This window comes from Pavona decussata, unplaced genomic scaffold, assembly GCF_977016875.1.
Source record: "Pavona decussata unplaced genomic scaffold, jaPavDecu1.1 SCAFFOLD_286, whole genome shotgun sequence".
Classification (NCBI taxonomy): Eukaryota; Metazoa; Cnidaria; class Anthozoa; order Scleractinia; family Agariciidae; genus Pavona; species Pavona decussata.
Window position 1 is genome coordinate 187,501 of NW_028145687.1, and position 10,000 is coordinate 197,500.

General features: G+C 36.8%; 1 protein-coding gene across 1 annotated transcript in view; it reads left to right on the top strand.

Moving 5' to 3' along the window:
• LOC146455038 (kelch domain-containing protein 3-like) overlaps nt 1-10,000 on the top strand; it is a 22,040-nt gene that overhangs the window by 1,306 nt on the left and 10,734 nt on the right. Inside the window, exons 2-4 of the mRNA XM_085094735.1 lie at nt 7,298-7,465; nt 8,849-8,964; nt 9,382-9,453. Coding sequence (XP_084950861.1) covers nt 7,298-7,465; nt 8,849-8,964; nt 9,382-9,453 — 356 coding nt within the window. The remainder of the gene's footprint in view (nt 1-7,297; nt 7,466-8,848; nt 8,965-9,381; nt 9,454-10,000) is intronic.

The following is a 10,000-nucleotide window of genomic DNA, read 5'->3' on the forward strand; positions in this document are numbered from 1 at the left end:
ATTTTGTAGTAAATGTATAATTATTGTAACTACAAATTCTGTCCTGGATCCCAGATAAATAGACTTAAAGGCGCTGTTACTCTGGGTAATAATAATATTATTTTTCTTGCAATTTATTTGCGACACAAGTTGCATGAATCGTTGCCTAGTGTAACATGCTCTGAAATGAGCATGTCTCGCAATTTTTTTGTCGCAGTCATTGCGAGAAGTAGAAGTCAGTTCTACTTTGTGCAATGGTGACTGCAACAAAAACCTTGCGAGGAGCATGTTACACTAGGCAACAATTCATGCAACTTGTGTCACAATGGCACAATGAAATTGCAAGACCAGTTACAAGAAAAATTGCCTTCTGTAACAGCATTAATATATTGTGGTCATTTTGAGTTACTTAGTTTTGAGCCATATTATGGGATGCCCATGGAGAAGGTCAGAACGTGATTTTTACTGCTCGGCAAGTAAATTTGATGTTGGTAATCATTGTGGATATTGCAGAGAAAAAAAATTAAAAATGCCAAAAATGGAGAGATGACAGATGATGTCAATTTTATTTATGCTCCGTTTGATGTGCTTACCAGCTGGTCACAGTGGCTACCTAACAAGTTTTTATCCATTGTCCTATCTACTGGTATGTCAACTTTTTGAGAAAAAAATTATTGAAAATTCATGTTAGAATCTTTTAAAAACCCATGGCAGGTCTATATGCCTCCTGGCCAATTGCCAATGTCTGGCTCAATATCTAAACAAGGGGGGTGAATAGGTCTACGGATCGGCGGATTTGGTTAATATTTTAGCCTGGATTCTGGATTCAGAGCTAAATTTACCGGATCTGCGGATCCTATGATCACAGAGGATCGCGGTTTTATCCAGTTTTGGGGCCCAGATTTTGAATTTTGGTTGTTACGAAGTTCAAGTTTGCTCTTTTTTCTCGTATCTGCAAGATTTTGTTTCAATGCAGACGTTGGTTACATAAATATTTCGTTGATAGTCATCCTCAACGCTAAAACACAATATCACACAAGGCAACTCCAACAACTGAAGTTGCTTTGTATCTCGCGTATCATCTAAACAATTTGCTGATTTGGATTTAGTTGATTTTTTGAGCGGATCGACGGATTCAGCCATTAATTTAAGTGGATTGGCAGATTTACATACCCCTATTCACCCCCCTCCTAAATATGCTTTCACTAGGGCCCCACTCTCAATCAAGATGTCTGTTATGAACTATCAGCAGTCTTTTTAGACATTTTGTCAATTGTGATTCACAACACCTCAAGCCACGTGACAGAAATTAAACATCTCACTTACATGTACTTGAAAAAGATTCTGCAAAGGAATCAAAAGCTTGGTAACACATTCATTTTTTTGGGATACTGAAAGCTAATTTTGTTTTTCTTAAAGGGGCAGTATCTTGGGAGATCAATTTTTTTTTTATTTTTTTTTTTATTTTTTTTTTTTTTATTAACTATAGAATACTAAACTTTACTTACAATACTAACCATACCAACTTAAGATACTAACTTAAATTACAAAAAAGTAATAATAATAATAATAATAATAATTATAATAATAATAATAATAGTTACAATATTAAATTAAATTCTTCTACTGACAAGGTATGACTATTTTTTAGACTTACAACGAATTACAATTCACTCAAATTTACTACTAATACTATCATAATAGAAACAATACTTAAATACTTCTACTAACACTTACAATATACAGTTACACAATAGTTGCAATATTAAAATTAAATTAAAAGTTGTTACTAACGAAGTAAGAAAAAAAAAGAGACTTACAATAGGTTACAGTTGCACTTATGAATGAAAATACCACACAAACGTTTATGTGTAATGTAATTCTTCACATTAAACTGGGGATAGTACCCACTTTTTCTTAAAGAATTTTGTGTTATTGATCTTTCTTTCGGTTTCATATTTTATGACTATTTTACTTTGAAATCCTTGGATTTTGGGTCGAATCTGGGTTCTTCTGCAGTCCCATAGAAACAGTTTCCCAATTATTATAAAATAATTCAGTAGGTTAAGTAAAGGGCATGGTTTAGTTATAATTCCAAATAAAACATCTTGAAGAGTAAGACGAATTTGCTGATTTGAGAGTTGGTGCCAGTAATCTTGAAAATCATTCCAAAACTGTCTAACAAAGGGACACTGATACAAAAGGTGGTGTAAGGTTTCAGATTCTGCCTTGCAAAACGAGCACAGATCATCCGTTTTGAAGCCTATTTTATATAATTTAGAATTTGTGTATAAAATAGAGTTGATCACTTTGAACTGAAAACCTTTTACGTATGATTCAAGCACAACAGAATGTGGCAGAGTGAAGATTTCTCTCAGCTGATCAAACGAAAAATTAAAATCATTCTGCAATTTACGAACGATATTAGGAGGCTGTGCTTTTTCGCGTGCAAGTAATGAGTAATAGTCCTTTGATTTCTTTTTTGTGACATCAAAGATGTTGTCATCAATTGAAAATAATGGAGAGGCTGTAGATGGACTGGGAGAAGTAATTTTTAAAGAAGAAGGTATTGAATGTCGAAGGCCAGCCCATTGCAGAAAGTTAGTTTTGGAAATCTTATGCGACCAGTAGCAAAAAGAGTCTTCTATATTTAAACTGAAAAGTAGATCTTGAGTAAAGATCAATCCTGCCATGAAATAATTTTTGTAGAAAACTGGTCTCTTGTCAATGCGAATTTCTTTATTATTCCAAATAACATTTTGCCAGTCTCTCTGAGAGGCAAAAGAGTCACGAAAATCTGACCACCAAGAAAGTAGTTCACAATAAAACTTAGAAGAGATTTTGTAATCCTTAATATCATAGTTATAATTTAAGAAGAAAAAACCTCCCATCGGTTCTAGCAAGTGCTGTAGGTAGGTTTTCCACGTTCCATTCTGACCTTCAAAAATACGCTTTAACCATGCCAGCCTTAAGGACTTTATCATGCAATCTAAATTGATCATTTTTAATCCACCTTCCTCGTATTCATTTATTACCGAAACACGTGTTACCTTATCCGTGCCATTCCAAAGGAATTTAAATAGCAGTTGATTCAATTGTTTCACTAATTCGTTAGGTGTAGGTAGTACCGAGCACACATAAACAAACTTTGGAATAAGAAAGGATTTGATTATTGTCACCTTACCATAGACAGATAAACCTCTTGAGGACCAAATATTAATAAGTTTTTTAATGCTATCTAATCGCTCAATAAAATTCTTTTCTTTCAGTAATTTTGGATCATACGTGAAATACACCCCCAGGGCTTTTATCGGCTCATTTGGCCATTTAATGCCTAACGGTTTTGCTTTATTTCCTTTAGAAGAGCCAATCCACAAACCCTCGGTTTTTGTGCTATTGATCTTGAGTCCTGAGATATTTTTGAATAAATCCAGTAGTTGAAAAAGTACCGTGGCTGAGTTGGTGTCAGCGAGTACTGCTGTTGTGTCATCTGCGTATTGTAACAATTTTGTCTCTTCTTTCCCAATGGTAACACCCTTTATAGCTGGATTTTGACGAATGGCAATAGCTAACGTTTCCACCGCTACAATGAAAAGATAGGGAGAAAGAGGATCACCCTGTCTGACACCTCGCTCAAGTTGAAAGGATTTTGAAGTTATGCCGTTGTTCATAATACAGCTTTGCACGCTGTTGTAGAACAGTTTTACCCAGCGAAGAAAATCAGAACCAAAATTGAAGGCTTCAATACATTTAAAAAGGAAATCCCATTCAATGCTATCAAATGCCTTTTGGAAATCAATGAAAATCATTAAGCCGGGAATGTCTTCGTTGGCAGTCCAATCCATAATGTCAAAGATGGAACGGATGGTTTCACCTATGAAACGATCTTTAATATACCCTGTTTGATTATGATGAATGATATAAGGCAAAACATTTTTTAATCTCGATGCAATTACCTTAGACAATATTTTTGCATCAACGTTCACAAGAGAAATGGGGCGCCAGTTTTCAATAAGAGAACGATCTTTTCCTTTTTTCTCAATAAGCGTGATAATCGCATGCTTTTGAGAATGGGACAACTCCCCTTTCTCAAAACATTTATTTGCACACCTTATGAAGCAATCATTGATTAAAGGCCAGAATTTTTTATAAAATTCAATTGGAATTCCATCGTTTCCTGGAGATTTGTTAGTTTGAAAGGTATCAAGAAGACGAAAACATTCCTCTGAAGTGATTTTACCTTCACAGGAGATTTTCTGTTCTTCAGAGAGTTTGGGTATATTTAAATTATTTAAAAAGGAATTGATTTCATTTTCAATATCCGGACGATTGTTTTTACTCTTGTACAAGTCGCAGTAAAATTGTTCTACCTCATTTAGTATGCAGAGTGGATTTGTTTTAATTTCGTCGTTTACATACAATTTACGTATGTGCTTCTTGACGTGATTTCTCTTTTCTAAATTTAAGAAGTACTTTGTACTCTTCTCGCCGTATTCGTGCCATCTAGCACGTGCGCGTACAATGATTCCTTTGGTTTTTTCTTCATAAAAATATTCTAGTTCTTTCTGAGCAACATCAAACAAAGTAGCATTAGAATCACTAGGGTTGCTTTCGAAAGCTTGCTTTGTTGCGTTTAGTTCATTTTGGAGTTTTGTTTCCGTTTCCTTTCTTTGCTTTGCCTTTCTACTGGAGTGACGGATAGCATGAGCTCGTATATTATATTTAACCCAGTCCCACACACACCGATCGTCGGAAAATTCTTCCCGTCCTTCTGCAATCCACACTGGAATCATTTCGGTTGTACTGTTAATATATTCTTCATCGTCTAGTAAAGAGCAATTCAACTTCCAGTAACTTGGTCCTCTACCCACATGATCAAGATTTCCGCCAATCTCTAAAAAGATCGCATCATGATCTGTTCTAATTGCTGGAATTATATCCGTCAGTTGTACCGAATCGGTTAAGTTATTCGAAATTAACCAATAGTCAAGACGACAAAAGATTCGAGGAGATTTTTTACTCCATGTGAAGCTCTTAGTATCTGGGTTTTTAATTCTCCAAATATCTACTAAATCAAGTTCACTTTTCAAGCAATCGATACAGCATGTCACGGATTTTCGTTCAATGAGAATGCCACCTTTCTTATCAATAGCAGGATTTAGGGGGCAGTTAAAATCGCCTCCAATAATGATGTTACTTTCACAATCTAGATCCTCATTTTGTGCTGTAATAAGTAGTTTGTTGAGGAAGGCAACAATATCTTTATCCTTGTTTGGCACGTATACGTTTATGAGCACATACATCTTATCTTTGATTTCAGCTTTTAGAACAATATAGCGTCCCAAAGGGTCAAAAATTTTTTGGTGTATAGTACAATCAACATCTTTCTTAATTAGAATTGCAACACCACAGGAATTTGAACTGCCATGACAAGTAATGAGCTCTGCACCCCATTCGTTTTTCCACTGATTTTCTGCTGTTGCTGTAGAATGGGTTTCTTGCAGAAAAGAAATGTCTGCGCATTTCCGGCACCAAGTAAAAATTGTTCTTCTTTTTTTAAAGTTACTTATGCCCCTTACATTTAGCGATAGTAATTTGAGCGCCTCAGTCATTTTATAATCCCAAAGGTGTTACTAATGAGACCGCAGAAGAAGGAAAAAAAGGGAAAAGTGCTAATGAAGTATTCGAAGTGGTAAATGTAAATGCAAATCCAAAAACATAGAACAGGGGACGTTGAAAGATCAAAAACAAATCAGATACGAAAAAAAATGCCTCACAGATGCAACTAAACCCGAACACTTGATAGAACAGACTCCACCTAAAAATAAGTACAACTAACAAAAGCGAGAATGGTACGACACTAATTAAACGAGCTGAGTAAAATACAAAAAAAGGAGACACAGATACAGAAATCAAACATCTGGCGCGCATTTAGTCACTACAGCTCTCCATCTGCGTGAGCACTGCTCATTATTTCACCGTAGTAGGGAAGATTTTCTGTTTCCTTTCCTCTGTAAACTTGACCATTTATTATTAATTTGTCAACCTTGAAGAAGGCTTGTTGTTTCTCTCGCTTAGCATTTTTCAGAACCGGGTATAACTTTCCATGAATGTCATCTATTTCTTTGGGATAATCATTAGAAAGTCCAATTCCAGTATTTTTCAAATTTTTGACTGAAGACCAAACAAACTGTTTGTCTTGGTAAAAGCTGAATTTAGCAATTATTGGTCGAGGCTTGGCAGGATTAACGGAGTTTTTGCGAGTCGGCAAACGGTGGACACGCTCAAATTGGATGTCATCTACATCTTCTTTCGAGATATTCATTTTTTCTTCAAACATTGATCTTACTAATTCTTCTGTATGACTGGGTGTCTCACCTCTAATTTCCGGAAGGTTGAAGATCTTTATATTCTCTCTACGTGTGTACGCCTCCAATTTGATATTCCGGCATTTTTGCTGATGGACTTCAGCCTTCAGCTTCTTTTGATCCTCTCGGTTTACTGCTATCTGGGAGCACGTGTAGGCCACAGTAGCTTTCAATTCAGCTAGCTCTCTTCCATTAAAATCCAACGTATTTCTCAATTCCTTGTTTTCAAGTTCTACCTCTGTTAAACGGGTTTTCAGAGCTTCAAATTCGGGCAGTAAGGCCAAAAATTGATCGATTTTGGCCTCCATTCTCTGCATGTTCATCGAGGCGTCGCAACAATGGCCGCTGTCCACGATAGATTCCTCGTCAGTTTGAGAGCCATTATCACGTTGTCTTTTACGCGTAGGCCTTCTTTCATTTGAATCCATGTTATCCAGGTCTTCATTCATAATTGCAGCAGATGTAAAGCTGAAAAAACCTCTTAGAATCGCATAGTTTCTAACATAAGTCACAGAGCAGAAAAATACACGTCCATCGCCTTCAACTACCGCTGACCCCGTCCCTATCTTGGGAGATCAATGGGAGATATGATTTTTGGCCAAAATTTACTAAATGCAAACTTTAAACACTGCGTTAATTTATTTCTCAATCGCTAATATAAAAGAAATATTAATAGTGATTCTACAAGACGAAAGGTTGAACCAAAATATAGTACAACCGGCGATTTTTAGTGCGTTACAACAGTGAAGTTTGAACCCCTCTCTATTTTGGTCATCTGCCACCGAAAATATCCGTGGATAGTTTCTTTGCATTCTGATTATCTTTTAATGGAATTTTGTCATTATATGTTGGCTGCTATCAACTGAATAGCGTCTTTGCGATTTTCAATGTGTTACTAAAAATAGCGTGATACTGTCCCTTTAATTCTTGCTTTTTTCTTTTATGAATAGTTCCATGTCGATGGATGAAGCTCAATCCATCCTCCCCAGAAGGCTGTGATTCCATTCCTTACATGAGGTACGGCCATAGCGCGTCAGCTATTGGAGATCTGGTGTACATATTTGGTGGCAGGAATGACACGCATGGTGCCTGTAACACTCTGTTCTGCTTTGATACAGGTAAGGGAAATTCAGGGTAGGAAATCACCACGAAAATGACTTGCTGTGGGTAGTTACTTACCAAGGCTGTATGGTGTGTTTTGTGCTATGTGATGCATAAGGCCCACTACATGTTGATGCTACATTAAGCGTTATGCTGGGTGTAAATGCTAGCAGTCATCAGGGGTGAGTTGCATAAAATTTAACCTTAGGGTTTAACTGCTAACGCCAGACCTTCAGCCCAGTCACATTCAGTATTTTAATGTCTGATGATAGCATTTATGCCCGTCGTCAAGTTCTATGCAACTCATTGACCCAGATGTTTAAAATTATAATATTGATTTTGTCTGGGATCAATCTCTGAAGTTAGCAGTTACACGTGGTATTTAATTTTTATGTTGGTCAAGTGTCTCAGATTGGCCTGGAATTTATATGTGTAGAGTTTTCAACCAGGATACTTCCAGGTGGATTCTTCATCCAGACCCCAAGATTGTATACATGTTGGGGGATCTGCTCATTGCTGACTTTGTGATAGACCCCTCGCTCAAAGATCAGTTCACCTGAGGGACATACAGCCAGGGTTCTCAGCAAGCTCCAGGGAGTGGACAGCTAGGATCTAAAAGTAGACAGCTTTAGTTAGTGAATGAGCATTTTTAGTTTTATTAAACATGAACTAAGCCTGTAGGCAGCTTAAATTCAAAGCATGCTGGCTGTGATGCCAGCACTTAAACAGAACATTAAACAGCAGTCCTTTTTCAGGTCTTTCCTAGTTGACCAATCCTGCAGTGCAGTTGCCCAAGTCCTAGTCAGCATGGTGCGCCCTTGAGATATTTATTAACCTTTCAAGCCCTAGCATTGATCAGCATCGAATTTCTCCTTGTAATATCAATGCTTTTTCAACCCCTGAGGTCATAAGAATTAAGGATTAAGATCACCCAAGGTGAATTTTCTTGATATTTAAAAATTTCTCCCCAGTACTTTTATGGGGGCAAGATAGGAGAATTTGTTCTTTGATATTAGGGGCTGAAAGGTTAAGATACTCAGAGTCAACTACAGTGACAGCTGACAAGTGGAACTTGTATGTGGATGGTAATAGGAATCCATCTGGGCAGAAACCGGGATTAATATCCCTACAATGTCCTTTGCTCACCTTTTCCCATTGTGCAGTTCCAGATAAAATCCATAGCCACCCCTCGGAAGGTTGTGTGGAAATCCCTAGTGGAGGGGGGATCTATAGAGTCGAAATTTTAGACGCAAAGTATGAAGCTAAACTGGAATTTCCTGGGAGGAAGAGGGGTGTAAAACGAAAAACCTTCTGTGGGGGGAGTATGGATGTTTTCTGGAACTGCACATTCCACTCCCAGGAAATAGTTAATACTGAAATTAATGTGATTCTGTTTTTAGAGAGTATATCCTGGTCCAAACCTCCAGTGAAAGGGAAACCTCCTGCTGCACGTGATGGCCACACAGCTTGTGTGGTTGGCTCAAGGATTTATATTTTTGGTGGTTATGAAGAAGAGGTAACTAAAGATAAATCCTTGGTTTGAAATTCCTGAAACTCTTTGCATAAGTCGAGAGGCTTTAATTTCTATCTAGACAAAGAACCCTGTTTTCAGTTACAAGTTGGCACTGTTTAAATTGTTATACAGTAGATCAAAAACCTTGAATGTGTAGTTATGCAATAATTAAGCCTAGATGAAAATGGAAAAATGGAGAAATGGAAATTTGTGCAAATGGAACTTATAGTAATTTCCTATACCTAAAGCAGTGTTCTTACCATGTACGGCATTTTTGATCGCGCTCTTTCAGAATATCTCAGTCAATCCCATAATCATAAATTTAGTTTTGTGATGTCATCACCTCAGGATTCCATTCAGTGCATATTTGGCTCATTTGACGTTAAATTGTGTATAATTCTATTTTTGTATAATATTCAGGGAGAGTGCTTTTCAAATACTGTTGAATACCTGGACACACAGACATTAACATGGCATGCACCCAGAGTAACCGTAAGTAAATATCAACTGATTGGAGTGCCAGAAAAAAACTCCTAAGTGACTTCTGATAAATAATATTGCTAGATTCTCTTTCCAAATTAACTTGAATTTGTTTGTGAAACAGAACCGAAAATTTGACCGTACATCAAAAGTTACTTAGGGCCTTATTCTGTGCACCCCTTTAACTGTACTTCTTACTTCTGGCAGTATTTTTTATGGAGATTTAATTTATGTACCCTGTGTTGAGATCACATTGACCAACAACCAGCCAACATTCTGTCCAATCAATCAGGCTGTATTACCAAAACAATATCTATTTAGCGAACCAACCGACAGACCAACCAACCAACAAATTTACTCATCCCTTACCCTGTAAGGACGATGCCTGCTACAGTCGAACCTCGATTATCCGGACTTTTTTCTCTGGTCCCAATTTTTTCATGAATATTAATTAGTTGTGTTCTTGAAAACTCAAAGTCGCAAAAAGCCCAATAATCCTTTCAAAAGACTGTTGAAACAGCGTATTATCCTTTGCGCTTTTCAAAATTCACAAGTGAAA